At 37.9% G+C, this 26,272-nt stretch overlaps 1 protein-coding gene across 3 annotated transcripts in view; it reads right to left on the reverse strand.

The window, feature by feature from the left end:
* Nucleotides 1-26,272, reverse strand: part of Olfm3 (olfactomedin 3) — a 204,453-nt gene that overhangs the window by 30,142 nt on the left and 148,039 nt on the right. The window contains exons 1-2 of one of the 3 annotated variants that reach the window (XM_048456968.3): nucleotides 13,163-13,316; nucleotides 3,904-4,050 (exon numbers count right to left, since the gene is read on the reverse strand). The exons of 1 other annotated variant lie outside the window; for it this stretch is intronic. In XM_048456968.3, coding sequence (XP_048312925.1) covers nucleotides 3,904-4,050; nucleotides 13,163-13,291 — 276 coding nt within the window. In that variant the 5' untranslated portion in view covers nucleotides 13,292-13,316. Of the gene's footprint in view, nucleotides 1-3,903; nucleotides 4,051-13,162; nucleotides 13,317-26,272 lie in introns of those variants that run through there. One more of the 3 variants, XM_048456967.3, reaches the window with a different exon arrangement.

The following is a 26,272-nucleotide window of genomic DNA, read 5'->3' on the forward strand; positions in this document are numbered from 1 at the left end:
CAAATATTCAGTGACGTTTATTTGTTTATGTATCAGACAGTGATAGCATCTTTTAATAAGTGCTGAGACTACTAGTGATGTGCTGGACGACATAAAAACCATGTGGAAGCAAACTGATACATTTCTACTGGTTATTGGGTAAGGCACATTGAAAGAGTCAGAGAGGAAAAGCTTATTTTTATATTAGTTTAAGAAATAAACCATGTCTTTTGTAAGGATTGAATGGATATAAAGAACTTAAGAAACTATACATCTAAACAAAAATCAAAAAAATCCAAATAATCTAATTTAAAATGGGACAAATATTTGAACAGAGAATTCTAAACAGAAGAATACCAAATGCCCAAGATACACTTAAAGAAATGTTCAACTTCCTTAGCCGTCAGGGAACTGCAAGTCTAAACAACTCTGAGATTCCATCTTATACATGTCAGAATAGCTAAGATCAAAAACACAAATGATAGTGTATGCTATTAAGAACATGGAGTAAAAGGAGCACTCCCCTACTGCTAGTGGGAGTGAAGCTTGTATAGTATAGCCACTCTGAAAATCAATCTGGTTGTTTCACAGAAAATCGGGAATTGATCTACCTCAAGACCCAGCTATACCACGGTTGAGCATGTCCCCAAATGATGCTCAATCATTTCACAAGGACACTTGCTCAACTATGTTCACAGAAGCATTATTCGCAATAGCCAGAACCTGGAAACAGCCTAGATGCCTCTCAACTGAAGAGTGGCTAAAGAAAATGTGGTACATTTGCACAATAGATTACTATTCAGCTGTTAAAAATAATGACATCATGAAATTTGCAGGTAAATGGAGAGAAGAAGAAAAAAAATCTTCCTGAGTGAATTAACACAGACTCAGAAAGAGAAACATGGTATTTACTCACACCATGCTCGCAGACCCAGAGAAGCTAAGTAACAAGGAAGGCACAAGGTGGATCTCTTGGGGATGGAGAAATAAAAAAAAAAGATTTCATGGGTAGACTAGGATAAGGTGGAAATGAAAGCTTGAGGAATTGGGTTGGGGTGGATAATGGGAGAATCTACTGAAAGAGATGACTGGAAAGGAGGGCCATTAGGGATTCAGGTAAAAATCTGGTGCAAAGGTGCTATAGGAAGTCCTACAGTTAGTATTTATCTGCCCACTGGGGCGTGGCCTCTTATGCAGATGTAGAGCATACACCAGGTCTCTTTTCCGGCTGCAGGGTTCAGTTTCTGGGTTTCTGATCTCCATTCAAGCAGAGAATTCTGATTTGTGAGTCTACCCCTAAAAATAACTCTGTTTCTCAGTTCTGAGCTAGTGTGGGATTTCTTTTAAGAATTCTTCTTCACAAAGGAAACTTCCCAGAAGCTACAAGAATCATCACAGCTAAGACTTCTAACAATAGTGGATGCGTATTCTGAAATGGTCATCTCCTTTGACCTTCCTGGACTTTTAGTGGAGGAATTGGGAGGCTGAGCCAGCCTTACAACCTTTGACCTTCTGTCTGTCCTGCCTATGGGTGGAGATTGTGGGAGTGGTCAAAGACAAGTCCAGCCTCAGACCCACACCATCTAAGACAAGCCCTCTCTTGACACTGCTTGAGGGCAAGGACCCAGAGGCTGGATGTCCCAGAGACCTAAGGACAGAGCCAAATGCTATTGGAGAAAAAAGTCAACATATTGATGCCTGATGATTTTTCTGCTATACTCACAGAGTGGTGAAAAACCCATTTGTCATGAGAGACCTTCTGATGGAAACAGATGCAGAGCTCCACAGCTAAGCATTGGCTTAGCTTGGGTAATATTGCTGAAGGGAGGGAGTAGGATTGAACAACGTTGTGGGTCAAGGACATTACAAGGGAACACACAGAAACAACCAGTGGGAGCTTACAGAGACTGAATTCACAGCCAGGGAGCCTGAGTGGGAATAACTTAGCTCCCCTACATATGTGTGACAGTTGTGTAGCTTGGTTTACTTGTGGGACACCTAGTAGTGGGAGTTAGGGGCTATCCCCAATGCTTTGGCTGGCTTTTGGGATCCTTTCCCTCATACTCGGTTGCCTTTTTCTGCCTTATCAAAAGAGGAGGAGCTTATTCCTACTGCAACTTGATTTGTAATGTTTTGTTGACACCAATGGGAGGCCCTCCCTTTTCTGAACATAAACAGAGGAGGAGTGGATGGGGCATACGTTAGGCAAGAGAATGGAAGGAAAGGGGGAAGGAAAACTCCTGTTGGAATGTAAAATAAATGTGTACATTTAACTAATAAAAAATAATCATAAAGCAAAAACATTAAAAATGGAAACAATAATTCCATTCCATCTCTTACAGGCATTTGTGTTCCAAGATATAGAATGATCTACTTCCCAGCGTTCACATTTTATTGAATTTTTAAGTGGCTCTTGAAGAAATAATGTGTGTGGTTTTGCTTATGTAATGCTGTACTGATTGATACTAACACAATATGAAGTTATACTATCTAACAAAATCTTGTGCATTTTATGTAGAAGTAAAATAACTGGGCAGAATGTTGGTAATCTGAGTAGAAATACAATTTTATGAAAGAGGAAAAAAATTATTTAAAATATTAAACCATCGTCTACCAAAATTAATTTCCCTGGTAACTATACTGTATATTTGGATTCTTAAAAAAGATAATCAATACTAGAAATCAATACCACTAAAGTAATCATAATATGCCTATAATAATTTCTAACAGTCAGAGATTTTAATGAAAATGGCACCTACTCTTGTTGGGGGCAGGGAGAATGGAATCTTACCATAAAAGGAGGCTTGACAAAAGAGACATGATAATGATAGCTCCAAGAAGAGGGAAAAGAGAAACAGACTAAGTTTTATATAAAAGCAGGAAAGCCATCTTTTTAAAATCTTGTTTATCAAAGAATTTATAAATGATGCTCCCAGAGGAAACTTTATGACAGATAGAAGGAAGCTAGGGTAGCTTGTCTTGAGATCGTGAATGTTTGTTTATATTGTCAAGCTAAGTGCTTACATTTTTTCCAGCTATCTCAATCTCATGTGAGTACTTCTTATTTAGTGTCTGGGGTGTGTGTGTAATCACGAAAATGATACGACACAGAGTGAAGTGGAGAACAAGGTGTCCTCTATAGCACGCACTTTTTAATCCATCTCTTTCTTTCCGTGATACTTAAAATTCAAACATGTTGTCATCCTTGCCTCGCTCTGACCACCCCAGCTGTCCTCCTGTATTCAAGAACCCTGCACGGTGCAAGTCTGAATGGAGATGGTTGAAAGAAGCATTCATTGGCTTTCCCCCTCCTACGTACACATAAACAACCTTTCATGAGCTGACTCTCGTCTGTAAAAGGAAACAAATCAAGGGCATTCTGCATTTGATTGTTATGGATCCAGTTTAAGTAAATTATGGAGAGAATGCCATTGAGTGGAACTGAAGAGCTTAATGTTCAAAGGAATGGTTTAGAAAATGAAGATAAACACTTGGAATTATTCATTATCTGTCCAGATAGCTTGCATTTTTCATGCCATTATTTTAACTTCCTAGCAAGATGGTTAATAACAGTCTAATGTATGAGCTCAAAGAGATTTGTATGGGTCTTAGAGCCGAGGATGAATTGTGAGCGTCGGAAGAACACTCCCTGTTTCCTGTACCCTGGAACAAAGAAGCTGACTGGATATTAAGATGTCTTGTAGAGAATCTGTCTTAAGAAAATAACGATTATGAAAGGTAAGGAAACCACAGATATGGAAAGATTCAGCCAGAAACTTGAGACACCCCTTTGAAAGAACAAGAAAGATCCGTGTTAAAAGAGAGCTAAAACCAGTGCAACTACATGATACTCATCAACCAGAGTTCCTTCTTAAGAATGAAAGATTTTAATGAAAATATACGCAGGGGACACAAGTCACGTACCTTTTCCAGCAGCTGGCGGAGCTGCCTGCTTTTGGCATCTCGGGAACAGAGATTTTGTTCTGGAGCCACCACTGTACAAATGCATCGCCCATCAGGGTCCTGCGCTGAGCTGTACACTTGCCACCCTTCTTTGGGGCTAATCTGAGTCTAGGGAAAACCAATAGCAAACACAAAACAGACTTTCACTATAGGTAAGGCGAAGACAGACTTGAAGTATCATAAGGAAAACTTTTATTATTATTTTTAAAAGAGATTTTCTTTCTGGTTCAATTTTGTTGTTGCTGCGGCTGCTGTTTTATGAGTGTATGTGTATGTGTGTATGTAGTTCTAACAGCCTCTGGCATCCTCAAGATCTCTACACCTTGTGTTTGAGACAGGTTCTTTCACCAGTCTGGAATGCCTCAAAGCTGGCTGGCCAGCCCACCTCAGTGATCTGTTAATCTCAGCTTCTCTAGTAGTTGTTTTCTATGTTAGTGCTGAAGATCAAATTCAGGTCATCATGACCGTATAGCAATTGATTTGCCTACTCAGCTACTTCCCTAACCTTTGTTTCTTTGAAGTTGGAAGAGAAAAGAAGATAAGCGATTTATATTGGTAGCAACTTCATTCACCTTCTTACAAGTGTCACTAACGACTTTTGTGGCCTCAAATTCTTCACTATTTACTGTCTGTAGATCTCATATCACTTTTCATACTTTGTGTAGTTTCTGGTTTGAACTCCCATGTTTAGGCACTGCTGCCTTCCACTTCCTCACACCTGACGGGTCTTTCTACATTAGGCATGCTACTTTTTCTTCACAAGAAGGATGTAATTGATAGTAATACTTTCCTGATAATTATCTGATGTCTGATATTTGGAAATAAAGCCCCAAATTATCTTCTAAAAACCCTACATTTTACATTCTTAATCACTGGACTCCTGGCTTAAAAAGCAGCATCCCAGTTCTGTTACAATCTGCTTCCTGTTTTCATTGGCAATTTACCTCCTGAACTCTCCAAACTATAGCAAAGTTGGTTTCTGTTTGCCTGATATGTTCATATATTCATCAGACATTGAACTGCATCATAAAGTATTGCCATTCACACAACAGTTGGCTTATTCTGTATAAAAATTTGAAATTTTCCTATCTTTCGCACACACACACACACACACACACACACACACACACACAATCAAGTGCAAATAATGACATCCTTAGTTTTTCCTCACTATTGTCTTTTTTTTCCAGACAAACATCAGTCGATTTTCAAATAATATACACAGAAGATACATCTCTTCATTCTATGCTAGTGGAAGACTCTTTCCATGACTACACTTGAAGCTGCATAACCTGGAGATGTCTCTGTTAACAATATTGGATGTTTCAATTTTCTACCGTAATTTTATTCTGTTGTAGAAGAGAAGCTTTTAGAATGGCTCGGTGCAATTTCCAGACATTCATTGTCCTGTTGCTCAGAGCATTTATGTTTCTTTTTTCATTGAGCTTTTCTTTGAGTATTTATTTTCTTATCTGAAGAACGATGATGCCTTCGTGGATTCCAGCAGTTCACCTCCACTGACTTAATGACACAACCATAAAAGAATCAACAAAGGAGCAGGAAGTGCTTCCACGTTATTCTTTTCACAGAATGGGGCGTAGATTCCAAGTCTAATGTCCTAACAATTCCTGCCATAGACCATGTCATCTCATACAAAAAGCCAATACACAGGGTGCCTTGTGAACCTATATTGGGAGAAGCATAAACTATAAACTCAGAAAGCCCATAAAGATATCATAAGCCTTGTCCTTACGTTTTAATGAAAAGAATATGCCAACAGACCTGTCCTTTAGTCTCTTCATAGTTAACTGATTTTTTAAAAAGATAATTCCTACACTGTTTTTTATTCCTGAGAAGACTGACTTCTTAATACGACCTCTCTTTTTATATACTACTAATCTTTTCTAGTTCTTCTTCCTGAAATCCAGTCAAAGAAAAAAAGATGCTCTTAGAAAAATATATTGCTTAAATTAAGTAAGATATTAACCAGAAGTAGGTTATCAGTTTTAGTTGTAAAAGAAAAATTAAAAAATTGTCCATAGGATGAAAATAGAAATGACTTAGTGAAGTAGTTTTATCATTTAATTGAAGACTTAAGCTGAACAATGGCTTGGGGTTAATTTCTCTGGACATAGGCCCTTTGAGCTTCTTGTAACATTGAGCACAATTCTGAAATATGCCAGAAAATTAAAGCATGGCTCTAGAATAAGCTCAGCTTCTGGACAAAGGAGCAGGGCCATCCAATTATCATATTAAAATATTTTAACAGCAGTGCAAACAGTGATTATTAAGGCTGTCAGCATTTATACTGATGGCATTGGCTGCATCTTTATCTACAGTGCAGCTTGTCACACAGGGTCGTGTGGTGGTCATTCTCTGTGTTGACATAAATGGGAAGGGTGAGCAGAGTTTGATTTTCATTTAGTGTTTCTTGGAACTTCTTCCTGCTTAACAACAATAAAGACACAAGTCATATTTATACCTTCAATTGTCTTTTTCTAAGAATTACTGAAGAGCCATGCCCTTCTGGACTGCCGTACTTTGAATGATCTAAAGTATAAAAATTTCACCTTTGTGTTAAGAAAACCAAAGTGCCTAGGACTTTTATAGATTTTGATGCAAACCCCTGTATTTGGGACAGTGACAAAGAGAAACACTTTGTAAGTATTTCTAACACTCACTCTCTTTTAGGGTTCCCAACAAGCATTGAATAGACAACCAAAATAAAACCAACTGTGATCTCAGGTGGAAGGAAATATTTAGATATTTTTGGATACCCAGAACAAAAGGTCTGCTCCAATTCTGACTTATAATAACAATTATTCAAATGTCAGTAAAAACTCATGTACCAGGAAGATCAAGCATTTGTGGATCTCTAGCTTCTCTGGGAGAGAACTGCATAATTTATTGTCCCTTAATATCTTGATATTTTTGAAGTCTAGGTGATACCACTCTGAGCAACCTCAGAACCAAAAGGAGCTTTTCCATAGACACACTGGGAATAATCATTAAAATTAGGGCATGAGCTTGTACTATCTGATCACAGAGCATGAAGCTTAAGCACCATATTGAACTCTCAATTATTTCAGTTTCCCTTAATACAAGATGCTGCTACCTCAAGGCAGCATCTATTTGTACTATGGTGGAGCACAGTGGTTGGACCCAGAAAGTGAATACAGTTGATCATGAATGGCCCACAGCACCCACACAGAGCAGCCTTACTGATATAGCTCTCTTTGAACTCTTTGTGTTAATTAGAAGAACTAAATGAACTATTTAGCAGTTTTTAATATTACAACACTCATGAATATTTAAGGATGCACTAAATAAGAGAATTAAAACAATCATTTAACAGTTGTATGTGGTCTGAGTTCTTTGATTGTAGTTTTATTGCAGATCTATGCTTTATAAACATAAAGATACCACCTGAGAATTGTCCTGAACCATGGAGATTTGTGTCAGGAAAGATGTATCCTGAGAAGCAGGAAAAGAAGATCAAAATACATTGCATTTCAGTAGGGTTTCCTTATAGAATACCTTCTCTTGTAATTGCATTCATTTCTTTGAAATCAATTGCTCCTAGAAACAGCCAGTGTTTTAGATTATATGGAAGCCACAAAGTAAAGAACGTAGAGCATTTTTTTCCAAGTCACCATTTAGTATGAATGTGTACATTTTCTGCAACTTTCAAGCCAGAGTTCTCTACGTTCTTACTCTACAGAGAGACCATCTATGCTCCTGAACTGACAGTCAAATGCAGGACTGTAGAGGAAACATATCCCCCAGCAGCTGATTCTCAGCAGGCTGGGGCATTACTTCTTATGGAGATGTGACCACCGTGACCCCAGAGAAGCAGTAAGGTAAGGGCAAATACACTACTCCCACAAAAGGGACTGCAGTCATTTCCAGGGCCCAGGCAACATAGAAGGCCAAGGAAAGGATTCTACACCTTTGAATAGAAGTAATTGGCAGGTTGAATATTATTAGATTTTGCTACTCATGTTCAGTTTGTAGGTATTTCACAAAAATTTCTTTAGACCAATGAAGAAAGAAATGAAGGATCAAAATATAAAAAGGGGAATCTGACATGGGAGATGTGTGGAGCCCACGTGTGACTCAGTTTCCATCTGGAGTAATTTCTGACTTAAAGATGCTATTTGAGTTCAATCATGCCTGCTCTGCTTTTTTTTTTATAACCTTGAGGGCTGTGAGAAACTTCTGATTTAGCCCGTGAGAAAAGAACACTCTATTTAGCAGACAGCACACTGCTGACGACAAACCTCAGAAACATCAGGGCAGAAAGCTAGGCTGCTTCTGGGCAGCAAGTACATGTTGGAGAGGAGGCTGCTCAGTCAAGAACAGGAATGGTCTTGAGGTTAGATACTGACTGATCGTCTGTGCTGTGCTTTGTTCTGCTTTTATATATAAGCAAACTCTAAAGTAAGCTCGGGGCTGTTTGGCTGCTTCTGCATGACCAGACAGACCTCCTGATTCTATTCTGTTTTCTGTTTCTTCTGACTTATCTTTGACCTCGAGGATCCCCTATTCAGGAACCCTAGCTACGTAGTAGGAGTCAGCTCCTATAAAGATGTAAAGTAGAAAAACATCCCTTCATCAAAACCGAGATTTCAAAATGATTCTATTCGAGTGACGAAACCCCCACAAAAGTCCTATCTAGGGATGCTTCTGGTTCCAGATAGTAAAGTGGGGAGGAACATATTAATGGTTTTGGTTGAAAAGAAAGGGAAAATGTGAGGGTAAGAATTAAAGAGAGGTTGAGAGATCACGCTTGAAGCTATGCTGTGATTGGTGCTAATAAAGATGTCACTCAGTGGCAGATTTCTTGGTATTACAAGAATCTTTGGGACTGAAATAAGTAAATATTCTTCATTCAAGGAAACCTCCAGGCTTTAAGGTGGGAAAAAAAACCTTTATCCATGAAAATAAAACCAGTGATAGAAACAGCAAAAATAACCGTTTTAGGGTGGTCAACTGTCGACTCTGTCTATGTTGCTTGTAAATCCTGATTTGTTGAGAGTTGGAAAGGTCCTTAGAAGTTTTATTTCATCACTTCCTTTTTATTCAGTGAAATTTCATGCGGATATCTTTGTGCTTCTGTTTGTCCTCTGCATGATAAGGACTCAGGGTTTGATGTGCAGCCCTCCTCCCACTGTGGGAAACTGGAGCTTAGGACTTGAAATTTTTTCTCTCTGGAAATGTTCCCATTTGTCTTACTTGCTTCTGATACTCAAATAAGAATAAATCCACTCCCATCCTTTGGATGATGCTTCTATGAAAAGACAATTATCATATTTTATGTTATTCTCAAGATCTGCTATTTTGAGCTTTCAATCATCTCCCATTAATTTTTTTTATTTGTCCTATCACAGAACAGATGTAAGATTTTGGGAGCTTGAAAAGTCAGATAAAAAAGGTAGTGTGACGGATAGGGATAGTAACATGTACATGGCTCTGGGCTCCTTCCTTACCACCACAAAATGAACAAACCCCAAACACCCCCTAATCAACAATAGCTGATAAAACTAGACCTTATCATTCCAAATATAAAACCACATTTGTTATTTTAGGGTAAGGTTCTTGGAGGATTACCGGCACTGTGTTCCATAGTATTCCAGAACTTTAAATTGACAATGTATCAGAGTAGTTGCCTACGAGGTGAGGCCAAATATATGTCTGAGAATGTAGCATAACAAACGGCTTATGCCCATAGGTCCCTTCAAGGCCTCTTCCTACCACAGCAGTAGGGCTGGCCGTTTGAGAACAGTATCTGCTAGGCACTCTCTGCTTTTTTAAATTGCTCTTTTCCAGGTTATTCTTGGTAAAGTTTCCACAAGGAGAGGGATTTTTATTTCAGAAGCTCAGCCGCCAGGGGAAGTGACTTTCCATCAGAGAGAAGTGCCAGAGGGGGCCTGAACCTTCAGAGACCTGAGGCAGACTTACCCAGCTTCTCCAAAGGCCAAGGATCCACTCCAGTGTGAAGAAAAAAAAAACTCAAGCAAGAAAATTAAGAGTGCTAGCACTATTTAAAGAAAAATAAGAGGGACTTCATGACTTAAAGAGCTGTATTTAATTGGTTATATTTAATTAGTCCTGGTAGACAGCGTCCTGTGAACTTGAAACCTCCCTTAACTCTTAAAACAATCACACACTTCCTACTCTGTAGGCACCTGCTTAAGCCCATATAATTGTCTCCTAACATTTCAAACTACTACTTCCTTGCTTCATTTTCCAGTCATTTGAAACCATTGTCTTTTTTTTAAAGAGAAACTGTGATAATATTTGCATAACTCTGCATTTTGTTTTGTTTCTCCTGTTACAATGACTTGCAAACACGAAACATAGTTAAGGCTTATGTATGTGTGTGTGTGCATGTGTATGTGTGTAATTTCTACAAAGTTGCAGGTTCATCTCATTCATATTGATTAACATAGAGGTAGAACATAGAAGAGTAAAACTGATGAAGGCAGCTGACCCACAACATTTAGCTGTCTGTACTGTACTGAAGAAATGTATCTTCTTCATCTATTGAATCGTCTTGAGAGGAAGCTGTGTGAAAACAGAAGTAGTTATCTCTTATGGAATTATTTGAAAGGGATTGGGGTGGGGAACCTCTTAGTTAGAAAATCCCTTGACCTCTTCCTCAATGCCTATAATGGCATTTAGGAGTTTCCTTTCTTCTTTATTGCAACAACTTTAAGAATGATAGATATAAAATTGGTTTACTTAGCTTTTTTTCTTACTCTATGAGGTCAAGGAGATGAGTAAACATATTTTAAATTGCGAGGATGTAGGTGTGTAGGAAGGAGATAGAGAAAAGTCCGGGAATATGAGAAACAGTTTGAGCAAGGCAGTGTGAACTCTATAGACACTTGAAGCCACGAAGGCTAAGGACTAGCAGGTGAGATCCTGGAGACACGTTACACTGGGCAGAAGTGTGGTCTTATGGTTTGGTTCTATATGGTTACTATAGAAATCCAATTGGTTTTGTACATATTTTGAGTCAGCTGTCCCATTGTAGAGTGTAGATGTTTGATTATCTCATTCAGAACTCAGATTAAAACCCAGAGCTCTAGATTTCTGTGGAGGGTCTTCACTGGGGCAAAGGTTTGATTGTGTGGGAAGCAAGCAGATGGTAGAAGCCCAGCAAGTGTTTCCTCCTGCCAGAGATTTGAACTACAACCTCTTTCACACATTTCATTTCCTTTCCAGTTTTAGTTGAAAAAAAAATATTCTTCACATATTGTCTAAGATTTAATTTGCAATGTAAATAAATGAGTGAATAAATAAATAAATGATATCGTGAACACAGCCCAGCCAGGCAGTTGCAAAGGTCTCCTATAACCTCCCTGCATCAACATTTTTTATTTCTCTAAAGATGAACTGATTCCCTCACTCTCTACCTTGGAGATTCTAAGGTATGAACAATCAGCTTGAAGAATTAAATAATAGACACCAGCTTTCACTAAAGAATCAAAGAAGATGAAATAGTTTTTATAATCTAATATTTTTTTATTTCAGAAAATGCTAGAATACCATTTACTGATATGTGAAGATGAGCCATATGAAACATTTAGAATTCTGTACCCTTTCCTATTTGCTTTTGTTTGTCACGGAGGAACAACCAAAGAACTGATATACTGGGATGTATCCACATTTACAACAATACTTCATATTTGATTGACAAATTCTCAACCAGTCATCATTCACTTTAAACTTAAGAGCATATTTAAAATTCTTAAGGAGAAAAATACAACTCTTGGAAATTTGGTTCTCTTCATTTAATAACAGTAGAAAACATATGGTGCCTATATATGCAAAAGAGTATATACCCCATAGTTAATATGCCAAATTTCATATATAACTCACTGTTTGTTTAGAATCATCTTTCTAAGGGTGCTAATTAGACAACTGTGTCTATTAAAATAGAAAATCTTGGACCTTGGAAACAGTTGGCTCAGTAATTATTAAATAACTAAAAATTTTGTTGTATAAATTGCATTAACTACATATGTTGTCTGTGTGGCTGTAAATCTTGACAACTCTGCTGCTAGGCCTTGCAATGCAGGTTATGGAGAGACTCCACACATAGGAGCTGAGGTGCCGTGAAGGACTCTGGAGAAGTAAGATGGGGAAGGCAGGTCATATCTGAATCCCATGGACTTTGCTGGTGTTTTCCATACTGGGAGAAACTGGCAAATTATGTAATTCAGTCAGAGTACACAGTTAATTGTTCATTGATTGATAAGTTATTATTAGAAGCTACAAACAACACTTATTGTGGAGGGCTTCTCTCTTTGGCATGTTCCACTACAATGATGTACAAGATAGATACTTCAAATATTACATTTCTCTGAATACTTTTTTTGATAGCAGGACAATTTTTAGAATATGTCTTTTATTGAAAAATTTACATTTTCATTTGTAAAACTACTAATTTATATTTGTCTTAACATATTTAAGGCTGTGGTTAAACACACCTAATTTCAAAATACCAGAGAAGGCTTTACTAAAATATGGTAAGGATTAAGACTTATTAATTTTATATAGATGAAGACTATATAAGATGGATTTATGCCAGGAAAATTCTGTATAGAATACTAAATAACACAGGAGGAAGAAGTTTTTATTGGGTTTGTTTTCTGTGGTTCACAGTCTTTAGTTGTTTTAAATATGTTTTTGGCCAGCGTTAAATTGCTGAGGACGATTTATAATTCATTTATGCTTAAAAGGTGTTGATTTCTCGGCCTGAATTAATTACAACTTGCCATAGGTATTGCATTCCAAAAGAAGAGTCTGTTGTGGTAAAAACAGATTAAGAAGAATATTCTCTATAGTTTATTCTGTAGGAAAAATCATAAAGGTTTCAAACAGCACGCGAAATAAAATAGTGAGAAACAAAGCATGTTAAGGAATCCTTTCAGATCTCGTTAATTTGGTTAAAACATAAAATTCTTAAGAATTTAATAAGACCAGCCTTCTTTTTTTATAGCTAATTCCCTAGCAAGCCCCTTTCCCTCGTTTCTTGGTGTAGCTTTTAAGTCTTCATAAATATCCATGAGTAAAGTTATCACACAGATATTCTACCTTTGAAGTCCACCAATAAAGAGAGCAGCAGACTCCCAGTCTTTGAAATTTACAACGCCCACTATTTTAATACACCCCACGTCCCAAGACGGACAAACCCAAGAGAGTGACTTACTAAGGTCTCTGGAGCCGACAGCTTCGTGGTGTTCAGTCCTACCAGGGATGGGAGAGTTTGGGACATCCAGTTTGAGATCATTGCCATGGTGCTGAGCACAGCGCCAAGCTTCAGCAGTGGAGCACTCATTGCTGTGGAGCTAATGAGTTTTCATAGTGACTGATTAGGAGCCCGGAGCCCGGCTGGCAGCGGGAGGCGTGACTGCAGCCAGCCACATCTACAGCATGAAAAGAGATCAACAGCCCAGCTCTAATCACCAGGCAGATCTGGAAATCTCCTTCCCCCACCCTCATGGCAAGTGCTTTGCCTTCCTTTTCCACCTTTCTAGGACACTTTGCAAGATAAAATATTCTTGCTAGGGTTTGCTTCCTAATGCTCAGAGCAGAGAGAGGTTGGAGGCCAGGAGAAGGAGAGCTTTTCCAGTCCCACTGCACTGTTTCTGTGAACAGAGTTGTCTCCTCTGGGTTTTGTGTATAATCAGTTTTTCTTTATCATTCATAGCAAAGTTGAAAGCCTCCAAATGGGGTTCTGTCAAAGTGCACATTTCAAACGACAAACTTAATTTATACAGATTTCTCTGGGCAAGACCAGAGTGCCTTCCTAGGGGCATGAAAACAGTCTGAGTAATTTCCAAGATGATCATGCAGAGCGAACAGGAGATCACTTGTTCAAACAGCAACCCAAAATGAGTGGCCTCACTTTAAAACCACAGTCAAAGATTAGCAGCTACTGCCAGTGTGAATGTCGCCTCTAGGCAATTTATACCCTCACACCCCAACAGACAGAAGAGCCGGTCTTCAAGGGAAAGAAGCATGCCTTCGAGAGCACATGCTTTCCATTCTCTTTTGGAGCTTCTCAGTCCTACTTCAGACCTCATTAGCTCTATTTTCACTTGGTGAAGTAGCACGGAACAGTTCTAAAAACCGTGACCGGCAAGAATGTGTGATCTATTAAAAATGGGTGCAGGAATTGTGAGCATCTGGTTGTTGTCCCTCCTTGTCGGCAGCGAGTTAGACTGGTGATATAAACTTCCTTCATTTTAGTGTTTTCCTATAAAATGCATCTTTTCAGGCTGAGGCCCTCTCCAGCTCTGAAATTCAAATAGTATATGGAATTTTGTTCTATTCTTTCTGTAGATATGATAAACAGGTTACGTCTCAATCTCTGGGTGGAACTAATTAGAGACCACTGCATACTGTTTAATCTATTTGTGCATTTTAAAATAAAAATGAAAAAGTACATTAGAGAAAATATGGAGGAATTAAAATAAAATGGAAAGAATTGAGTCAGAGAAAAGAAAAACGTCATTGTTATTCCTTAGGCTAATTCTCTTTGTTGTATATAAGATTTTTAGCCAAATGTGTGTTTGTGTGTGTGTGTGTGTGTGTGTGTGTGTGTGTCTGTGTCTGTGTCTCTCTCTGTGTGTGTATATGTATTTCAACAGTATTATCAGGACAAACACAATGTTTAATAAAGTTGAAATAAATACTTATTTAAAGCCTGTGTCTGCTTTACCCTCAAGGAACTTTAAAGTGGGGTGGATGCTAAGAGCCCTGAAATGTTCCTTGAATCTATTAGGTTGGAGTCTAGTTAATATTCCTTTCTCTTTAAAATATATCCAAATGATTTCTTTTTGTCTTTATGTTTTAAAAATCATACCCAGAAAATCAAACACTCTTTCTTTTTGTCCTTCAAAAACCATGCCATCTGAGAGATCAATAAGGATTAAGCACATCAGTCTATGTACAAAGTAGCAAGAAATAGCAGTCAAGGGAAGCAGTGTGACATTTTACATTAGTGCTACTGTCTTACAATGTAAGAATACAAAGTAGCTCTAGAAATCTAAATGTTTTGAAAATACACCTGGAACTCAACCAGTTTTAATAAAGGAGAGGGTAATTTTAGCAAAGCTTAATATCCACAATTGAAAATTAATACACAAGCAATTATGGGATAATTTAAGAAGTAATGTGGCAGATGGTAATTGTACTCATTAATGAACTATCAGTCAACAAAATAATAACATCTTTAGAAGAATATAGGATTGAATATCGCAGAAGAATGGGCTCTTATTTGTGCATTACAAAGAAAGGGAAAAATAACAAAAGGAACACAAATGGAATGCTCCTTTCAATTTCCCAGAAATGCAAATAAGTGAACCTGCATACTGAGAAACAACAATAGTCCAAGTGTATGATTCAGTCATGTTTATGAACAGCATAAAAGCTGAACTATGTTGTTATTACAAGAGGTTTAATTGCCACAGTGAAGTAGAGAAGCTCAAATTATAATGGTTATTAATTGTAAGAAATTAAAATAGCTTCAATTTAAAAAGACCTAAATAGTTCGCAGTACTCTTATTACCTATTAAAGTTATTTCCATTTTAAAAGTTAGTTCTAGTTTCCAAATGGAGGCTAGGGTTTTGGGGAGGTTTTTTCTGTGTAGAAGTTAGCAACTTGTGTTTAAGAGAAGAAATCCCCTGGTTTTAGAATTTTCACAGCACAGTGTGAGTGATAATGAATATACAGGCAGAACTGCATCAAGAAACAGGAACTGTGGTCAGATCCAAGACTTCAGGATCACCCAAATATGTTTAAATTTTATCTGGTGTGCAATGCTATGGTTTCAGACAACACTGTGATGCCATTAGTTTCATTCGGTGAAATACAACTGGCATGTTTAGGATTCAGGGTGGACATGCAGGAGCTGCACAGAGAACAGTCAGAACTGGAGACAAGGAAAAGTCCCTTAGAGTGATAGTCCCACCACTTAGGAAAGAGATGGTGAGATACCCGAAGAAGAAACTCTCAGTGGCAGCGATAAGGATTTTACTGGAGGTGTGGCAGCCCTTAGTAATGCAACAGATGAGAGGTGTGAAGGAAAATTGTCCACCAGCAATCCTAGGTTTGAGTGGGAAGATGGTCATGATTCGTCAGGATGAGAAATAGAGACAGGATCAAATAGGATCAAAATAGGCTTTTGGCACCAGATAGAATTCCTTGTCCCACACCCAATGTGAGTCTCCTGTGCTACAGACAGTTACAGGACGGCAATGAGTCCACATCTGAATTTCAGGAAAGAGTTAATTATTAAGGTCATAAACCTGTATATTGTGTGAAGATTGCAGACTTAAAACATGTAATAGTTGGTGAATCACAGTCTTAAAACTACTTGGGGTTTTATTTTGACTTTAATTAAAGATAACCATTAAATTTATTACCTATGCACGCCATTAAAAGTTAGCAAACACAATATCTTCTATTTTGGATAAATAGGAAGTATAATTTCCAGCGCAACCACCTCACAGAAAATACAACCTAACTACAAATTTATTTTCTCTTTATCATCTCATAGCAAATCAATAACATTAAATCTAGAACCAAAAATTATGGTGCATGGAATGCTGAAATCTATTGACTATTATGTTTATTCATTAGTTTTCCAAATGGTAGCCTGTCTTATTATTTCAGAGAATGTTTGATGAAAGAACTATATAATAAATAATTAATAAGTAAATCTATTTTAAGGGAAAGATTTATAGCCAATATCATATAACACTGGCATGCTTTATCACTGGAAGTTTTCCCTTTGATTTGTAGTGTAAAAGTTTAGTGTTGCTTTAATTCTCAGAATATATTCCCTAATTTGGGGACCATTGTGTGCGTGTGTGTGTATGCACATGTGTATGTATATGCACGTGCATGCGTGCATGCATGCTTGCATGAGTCTATGTGTGTGTTTCTGGGAAATATAGCCTAAGCAGATGCTAAAAGTACATGTTGGTTGGCTAAAAAATAAGAACCAAACTAGAATGGACTCGAGAAATGATAAGGAATAAGCAAGTTAAATTGGAATATGAAAAGAAGAAGCATCAAATAGAAGACTGAAGATGCAAAGGGCTATAGGCATCAAGCCTAGAAGCATCCCTTTCTTTACTGCAGTACTAAAAGGCACTTGCTGGTGAGGTGACATTAATCCTCTGAATCTACATATTCTGCTCTGTAAAATGGAGAAGGGCTGTGTGGAATGGCAATTCAAAAGACTAGAATAAAGAAGACATTCGGCAGTGTTTGTAACATGTTATGCATGCAATACATACGCTTGAGCTTTGTGTGGAATGATAACATTGGGACTGGCTGAGAGCAGCTGAACGGACAATGCTGTTTAAAGAATCACGGTTATACAACTTCGCAGACTACCTGAGTTGAGCTTTTCGGACACGCAGCCATACATTTCAGTCACTGTTGGTGAAGAAAACAATACAACTTTCCTGAGCGCCATCAAGTTCCTAATATCTGAGCACCATGTAGAAGAGAAGGACTGAATGTGATTCTTCCAATGCTGAAAATCTGTACCAGTTACAAAATAATTCTGTAGAGTTGCATGACCATCACTGCTCATTGGCAGCATCTTTCTCCACTTCTTAGTCTACAAATTCTCCTGTGTCAAAGACACATTCCTGTGCCCCTACATTAAACTGACCTTCCCAATTTCATGAAGTCATTCAATACCTTTCAGTTTATGGTCATAATTTCTCAGCCACTTGCTAAGGTCCAGATTCCTTGCTACCAAGAGCAGATTCTGACATAGCTGTATGTAGTATGAGGACCGGCTTGTTGAGGTTTCCGTCCTGCCGGGTACCCCACAGCCGGCAAGCCCAAAGAAAATCACACACAGGACTCCATAACGTTGGGCGCCATCTGTAACATGACGGGCTGGCTTGTTGGGGTTTCCGTCCCGGTACCCCACAACCGGCAAGCCCAAAGAAAATCACACACAGGACTCCATAAGGTTATAAACTGATTGGTTCATCAGGTCAGGTTCCTTATTAGTCCTTGTAACTTACATTAATCCATTATCATTATCTATGTTAGCACATGGCTCCGTACCTTTCTCAGCTGGGCAAGTAACATGTTGCCTCTTCGGTGATCTGCGCAGGAGTGGCTGAGGAAGCTTCTGTTTCCAGAATACTTCCAGTCTCTTTGCTCCACCCTTACTTCCTGTCTGGCTTTCCCGCCTATACTGCCTGCCTGGCCAATCAGCGTTTTATTAAAATATGATTGACAGAATACAGATAATTCTCCCGCACCAGCTGTAGCAGGAGCAAAATAATTTTTATTTCTCACAAGTTTCTGGACAGTGTTGATAGTCCAGTCTTGGTCCAGTGTTTGGACCAAGATCTCAAAGGAAACTATTTTAATTCTTTCCTCTTTCTCCAATATTAGTAACTTTTTCTTTCTTAATGGCTCATTCCTAGATACAGACAAGGATCATTTTGCAACACTTAATTTATATATGAACTTCTCCACTGCAGGGTAAACAAACTGACAGCCTATTTAAACTAGACAAGTGCTCTACCACTGTGCTACTTCATGAACATTTTAACAAATTCTTGAACCTAGTTTTTCTCCAGTAATTTTTTTCTCTCTTATCTTTATTAGTGAATCTTCTGAAGGTAATTAATTCCATTCATCATCTTCAATTTCTGTCTTCCTAGCCAGATATATTGTTTACATTTTCCTCTTATTGCACCAATACAATATAGCATGAATACTACCCATTTCAAGGCTCTGATCCCACATTGCTAAGTCTAGCAGTCAATTCTCAGACTTCAACTTCCTTGACTTTCATCAATATTACCTTCCTCTCCTTGGAATGATTTCTTCACTTGACTTACAGAATACAATTCACCTAGTTTTCCTCCAACTTCCTGACCTCTCTTTTTATTGCCTTTGTTGATTCTTCCTCATCTATATGCTAATGACTCCCAAATTCATTTCTTCCTCAAAGACCTCTCCTATCAATTCAAACTTGCATTTCCAATTATCTACTTGACATCTCCACTTTCAGTGTTTAATAGGCATCTTTAATTGAGCACGTTATAAACAAGCCCTTCATATGGCTCCCCAAACCTGAGCAATCAAAACTAAAAGAACAAGAATAACAACAAAAATACTTTCCCAAATAAACAACAATGCTATACTTATGCATCCATTTCTGTAACCTTTCCCTTTTCAGGTAGCTGGCATGTCTGTGAACTCATCTTCCACAGTTGTGTAACAAGCGAGGAATTATTCATCCTTCAGTAGATAGTTCCCCACTCTTGTACCTGCGCACACTCCTGGTTAAACATAGTGAGTATCAAAGCAGTAGCATACACCAAGGAAAATGAAGACTTGATGGGGGAGAATAGGTGGTCGGCGAATGTGGAATGTTGAAAAGAGAGGATGAGGACAGGAGAGTGACCAGAATATGCTAGAAGTGTGCAAGAGATTGCTGAAGAAGACTTCAATTAATTTTTTTCCATTTTCAACTGTAACTATTTCCCCATATATTTCTTGACAGTTTTATTGACAACCTAGTTTCTATCTTCCAAGCATATCTAGAGCTGGACCTTTTACACAGCTACCACTTTCCTTAAAATCACATGGTCTTTCATTGGGGTTATTACAAGATCAACCTTGATCTAAAGCCACTCCATTCACTTATAATTTATTAATCAAAATAGTCCTGTTAACTTGTAATTTGGATGGTATTATCTGCTAAAATCCCAATAGATTTCTGTTGGAGTTACAGTAAATGGTTTGAACTGGAAAGTTGTGTATAAAATATCTCTTACATCTGTTTGCTGACATTTCGTTTCTTGCAAGGTCATCTTCTACCTCGTGGTCTTTTCCTTTCTTTTTCTCTGCTGGGACGCATTCTTCCTATTCCTGTCTCACTTGCTTTTTGTTTTCTGTACAAAAATCAACTCTTTATGGCCATACTATCCTCTTATTCCTCCTGTTCGCTTGCTTGTTTCAATCTTTTCCTATATTTTTCTCTCTCTGTAGACACTAGTTAAGTACTATGTATTTCTTCTGATTAATTATTTTCTGTTTTCTCCTCTATAAATCAGGCTCCTTGAGGGCAGAGATACCATCACATTCTCCATATTCTTGGGGAATCCCCAGTGTACAGGAAAGTGTCAGGCATATAGTTCAATCTGAATAAAATATTACTAACTGTAAAAATAGTTTAGTACCTTAGCATTTTGTTTTAAAATGAGATCATTTTAGAATAAATTGACAGTAAAGCCTATTTTTACAAAACCAAACCAATAGAAAATATTTAAATATTGTACTTTGCATGTGTTTTGTAATAAATGATGTGTGTTTTGTGTGTTTATGATGGTTAAAGAATCAAACATTAGTTGCAAACGCTATTTTTTTTCTTCCAGGTTAGAGATTTAGAAGGCAAGCAATTATGTTTCAATTCAAAAAGTACTAGTCCCAACTCTTGTTCTATTTTCTGCTGATAAACCTCAAGTTTTTCATAGTTTGGAGGCACGCAGGTGTTAGCCTTTTTCCACCTTGACTAAAGATGAGAGAGTTTGAACTTATTTTCACTCTTTCAAGGTTGTTCACAATAGTTGAGACTAAATCTTGACCTAGGATGTGGTTACTTGGTGTCTTGGACATTAAGAGGGACCATAGAGGTGGAGCCACTCTATCCTGATCAAAGGTCAGAACATTCAAGCCTATTCCTGCTCCTTCATTTTAAAATAGGAGGTTTGACATAGGAAGTGACTGCTTACAGGATACTTGGGAAGGTTATATTTGCTCCATATCCTAACCAAAATATCAAAATATTTTACTCAGAAAATAATGGCTTGATGTCTCAAGTAAGGAACTGCTCTGGTTGTTCTTTGTGTCGTGTTAAAGCAGTTTTTTGTTTTCTTCCACCCCTTTTGTATTGGGGTATAAAAGTGTACGAAAAATAAACGTGGGTAGATTCAATATTCAGTTCTCACTGAGTTTCTTTCCTGATACTAACCTATGCCTCTTTATTTCTTTTGTAACTCTGTCTATTCTGCTGAACATTTCTCCCATCCAAGTACTAACCAGGCTTGATCCCGCTTTGCTTTGAGATCAGACGAGACAGGGAGCTTTCAGGGTGGTATGGCAGTAAACTGTTGAACATTTCTAATCCTCATACCCCTACCCTAGAACTTATGAACTTGTTGAGGCTGTACTCTGAAACCAAAGACATAACTAAGCGTAACAACAATCTACTCTAAGGCCTTTGACCTTTCAAGTTTCCTCTACCATAGTGAAAATGGAAGAAACTGTGGGTCATTGAAATGGTCAATTATTTAAAAACAAGCAAGCAAACAAACAAAAACATGTTATAATCTATATATCTCCCACAATATCATGTATATCTTAAATGTACAAGCTATAATAGTGAAGAGAAATAGAAAAATGAGTTGGAAATAGAACTGTGTTTAATTATCTCAGTCTTATTCATATTTGCTTTTGAAAACCAGAGGCCACACTTTGCTCTTGGAAAGCCATGCCCTGATACCAGTAAAAGGAAATATTTTGCATCTAGAAGGTCACCCATTGCTCTTCCTGTCTTAAAATTTCAGTATTGTTTCAAAATCACTTAGTAAGGAAAGAATGAATTTAGATGGAAAACATTAGTGTGGATCTTTAGGGAGGGGATTTCTGTCTTTGCTTCTTTGCCTTTGTCTGCTGCTCTATAAGCCCAGGGAATCCTCCTCTGGCAGCTTCTGTTGCTACTTCAAAGGACAATAACATGGGTGTGTGAGGGAGAAACATATTCTGTGCTCTTAAAATATTATTATGACTTTGTATACAGAATTGAAAGAGTGAGGAAAATATAAATCCAAATTAAGGTAGAAGAAATAGAAGGCAGAATGGTGTAACAAAGAGATCCTTGGTTGCCATTCTCTTGCTCTGGGTCTTAGGTTCTTCATCTGGGAGATGAGGACATTTATCTGAATTAAGTCCCTTCCTTAACAAAGTGGCACACTCAAAACCATTGATATTCTGTGCTCCCACTGCTAAACCTCTCCAGGCACAGTTTCCTCATGAGTAGCTTGAGCTGTCAGGGAGCCTCCAACCCTTTGGAACTGGTGAGAGTAAAATATTCTGTTGCATTAACACACTTACCATAGGGTGATAAGCTATAAATCAAGTTTTATTTTTTTATATAGGCATGCCAAGGAAAACTTTAAGTTGTTTCTTTAGTACAACCTGGATAAAGAAAGGACATAGGTATCTTTTTAATTTAATTTAATTTTATTTATGTGAGATAAAGTATCAAGGGTCACAAAATTTAAAGAAAATGGTCAATATAAAGATTTATCTTCTAGGTGGGCAGTGCCTTTGATTCCAGCACTTGGGAGACAAAGGCAGGCAGATCTCGCTGTGTAGGAGCCCAGCCTGGTCTATAAAAGCTAGTTCTAGGACAGGCTACAAAGCTACAGAGTACCCCTGTCTTGAAGAAACAAACAAACAAACAAACAAACACAACTAAAACACCAACCAAACAAAAAGATTTATCTTCTTAAAGTGTTTGAAATTGTAACTTTGGACATGCCAAATATTCATCTTTTTAGGATGCTCTGTATCTAAGGATATTATTCTAGAAGCTACAGGAAACAAGCTCATTGAAAAAGCTTTCCGTTAAAGCCTTCCAATTTAATCCTGCTGGGCATTGTTCTATGAAATCTGCACATGCAACCCCTATGGAATGTGACTACTAATGTAACTAAAAGATCAATAAGTAACAAAGTACCAAGGGACAATCAGTCACCTTAAGTAAGTTCACAAAGCAAAGAAATGAAAAGACAGAATTAGAATGTGTGGTTGCATGCCAAGTAGTAGTGTAATTCTAAGCTGAGAATATGTTCAAAGAAATGTATCTTTTTGGCACGACCAAAGTTTAATAACAATATTATATCTCATGCTAGATTTACATTTTTTGTTTTGAAAATAATTAGAATTATTTGGGAAAGCACTGCAGTTCAACTACCACCATTCTCTCAGGTAAACACAGAAGATATTAAAAGCAGCAGCTCTTCTCTGAGTGGATTTATCTTTGAATAACAGGACAGAACAAAGCTCTCATCTGGGAGACACTGGCTCTCAGGTAAAGATTTAATCTCTGCCACATTTTCATTGAGCTCTAATTTCAAATTTTTCTAATTCATCTAACTCACTAGGGCAGACTCCAGTGTTAAACTATTGCCAAAAGCATATCCGAAAAAAAAGATTGTTTAGGAAGAGAAATCTCAAAGAGCGTGAGAAATTGCCTGGTGATCAGAAAGGGGACCGTTTCAGGGCAAGCGTAAGAGAACAAAATTGGATCTTCTGAGTGTGCAATTTTCTGCAAAGTTGTTACAAGTTGTTCCATAAAGCTTATCTCCCTCATGGAGATTTGAAATGTGTGTTTAGTAGGAACCAAAAGTGGATGCTAGTAAACAACCCCGAACATCAAAATGAAAAAGGGAATTACATTTGTAACTGCATTTATCAAATTCGCATAAATAGCAGGAACTCTGCTGAGCTTGTTTCGTGTCTTGGCTCCAGCTATAGTGCCTGCCATTATTGTCCCTTCATCAATATGTGTAGTCAAGGTGGCTTTGTGATTTGAAAGCTCTGGGTAGGTAAACACAGTTAAGACTTTCTACAAATCTGAACTTGGAGGGAGTCAGACATATCATCATTGAAAGTATCATGGGACTTGTACAGTTTTGCAAAAGTTCATCAAACTTGTTAAGACCTGGCACCTACCACAACGCCATGCAGATGCAACTGGGTGAGCTTACCTTGGAGTTTCTCTTTCTTTGGATTTCAAAGTAACCTGACTCAAAACAAGTCCCTTTTGTGAATACTCATCTCACAGCATGATGGTGACATAGAGAAGTCAATTGACCAATAAATAACTAATAAGGGGAAAACATTTTGACAATGGTTGCCTCTTTATAAAAGTTGTTTTAATTTTTTTATGTTTTATTCTTACTACTTTTTAATCTTCAAGTTCTACAGCTTAACTGTGCATTGCTTCCTCTTGCCAGAAAACCATTTGCAGAACTATGTTTCAGTTTCTTTTAAGGGCACCAATGAGTTAAACATGTTAAGCCTTATTTTGGATCATCAACTTACTATGCTGAAAACCATAATATTAAAAATATTTATTTTTTGTTTTGTCTTTGTGTGTATGTGTGTGCATATGAGAAGGCATGTACTAAAGCAGTAGTGGATGGATCAGAAAACAAGTTCAGTTATCTGTCTTCCCCTGACATCTTGTTGAGACAATGCATCTTGTTTGTCACTGCCTACATCTAGAGTTAGCTAACCTATGATCTTCCAGGATTCTCTTTTTCTTTTTGTGTTATTGCAACAATGCTGCAATTGCCGAGATACACTGTTACCGCTGCCACCCTTTAGATGAATTCTGGAGATGCAAACTCTAAAGGTTTGCATAGTGCATCCTGGAAGAGGACCCTGTGAGGACCTGGTCCATCCTGTCTCTTTAATGCTTCCTGAATCATCATGAGAAAGAATCTATTTCATCGAGACCTTCCTGTCAATGTTGTCTTGCACCATTACTAGAGGTCCAAGGCTGTGCACACATTGTTCCTGGGCTGGATTCCCTGGAAATATGAATTGTAAGTAATTTCCTTGTATATATCACTACAACACAAAACCAACTGATTCAAGGAATGATACCAGATAGATTTGCTAGACAGAAATCAGTTAGAAGCAACAAAGTAAATATAGATGGATAACCAAAGTGGGAGAGTGACAGTCAAGAGAGCACTTGGGTAGCTGTGTCACTGCTTGGGTAGGAATCAAGAGAAAAACAGATGAGGTGTAAGACATGATCTAAGTTGAGTGTTATGAACTTATTGCATCAGAAAATACAGCACTGCAGAGGTACCAGAAAGTCTGCTTCCAAACTAAAGAAGAAACAAAGCTGAAAACATGGCTGTGGGGAAGCTATGTCTTGACAGTGGTTAAAGCAGACTCTTGATAGTGCTCAAAATGAGCAATGCTCTATGCGAGGCATTTAACGTCAGGTTTCTGTTTCCTTGGCAACTACAAAGTTAAGATAAATGTTGAATATTGTGTCTGAAAAACCCTTATCTGAAGCTCTGCACCTGGGTTGAAAATTGAGGCTGTTTCTTGGTGTCAAAGTGACTCAAATCCTCCAGGCAAAAGTGGGCTGTTCCATTTTTACTGATCCAGTTTCAAAAGGCAAAGTTTCTAATAGTCTGTGATTTTAGAGAACAAAGTACCTTGGTTCTCCATCCTCTGATAAAGTCACAAAAGCAGTATGTAGAGGTTAACCTCATAGGCTGCTTGTACAAACGAGATGGGGTGAGGCATACGATGTGCTGGGCTCTGTACCTATCTCAACGGCAAGTGTTGTTATTGTTCTTATTATCTAGCTGTCCTTTAACTTAAATAAAAGCCCAAAAGAAAATTGTTTTATAGGGGGCACTGCTCAATTGTTGCATAGTTCAAAGCACAATTTCTAATACCTAACCAGCTGTAAAGGGTTGGACCTTACAAACCCCATGCTTTGCACGGTGGTTTAGCTGAAGTTCAGTCACTTTTGCCTTTGCTAATAAAGATTCCCTGACCACATTTCACCAGAACTGTTATCTAGTTAGTAGGCTTGGAGTGCGACATATTATTATGCCTTTCATGAGCTCCTGGTTTTCACCTGCAACTGAATTTAAGGACAATCCCGTACCCAAAGGGGTATGGGAAAACATGATAGGATCCAGCTGCTGTTCCCAAAAGATGAGGAGAAATTTCTATCGGATTGTGGCTTAAAGGCTGGCTGTCCAGTAAAGATTTCATTTTATAGTGAATGCTCTTTGTGACATCTCTGATACTTTAATTTTCGACTTGAATACTTTCCATGTTAACAAAGCTCAATACTATGCAATTTAAAGCTTGGCTGTTGGACATTTCCACTCATCAGCATGGCCTTTATTGCATTCATCTGCCACTCTTTGCCCCAACCATTCTTTCCGGTGTATCACCCAGGAGTTACATTTCTCTCCCTCCTATAATCATCCTTTAGGTGTCAAGACATTTCAAAGTATCTGTTTCTGTGCATGTCATGATTCGGACTATTTTTCTGATGAGATACTTTAAAGTTTTATACATCCTGGTTATTCTCGTCATACCCATTACCATTGGTCATGATTGCAATGCTCAGAACAGAATGCTTTCCTCCACACACCAGAGATTCGTCTGACCAGTCTGATTCAGGTAAGTATACAAGTTCATTAACATGACAAT

Source organism: Myodes glareolus, chromosome 17 (genome assembly GCF_982192425.1).
Source record: "Myodes glareolus chromosome 17, mMyoGla1.1, whole genome shotgun sequence".
Taxonomy (NCBI): Eukaryota; Metazoa; Chordata; class Mammalia; order Rodentia; family Cricetidae; genus Myodes; species Myodes glareolus.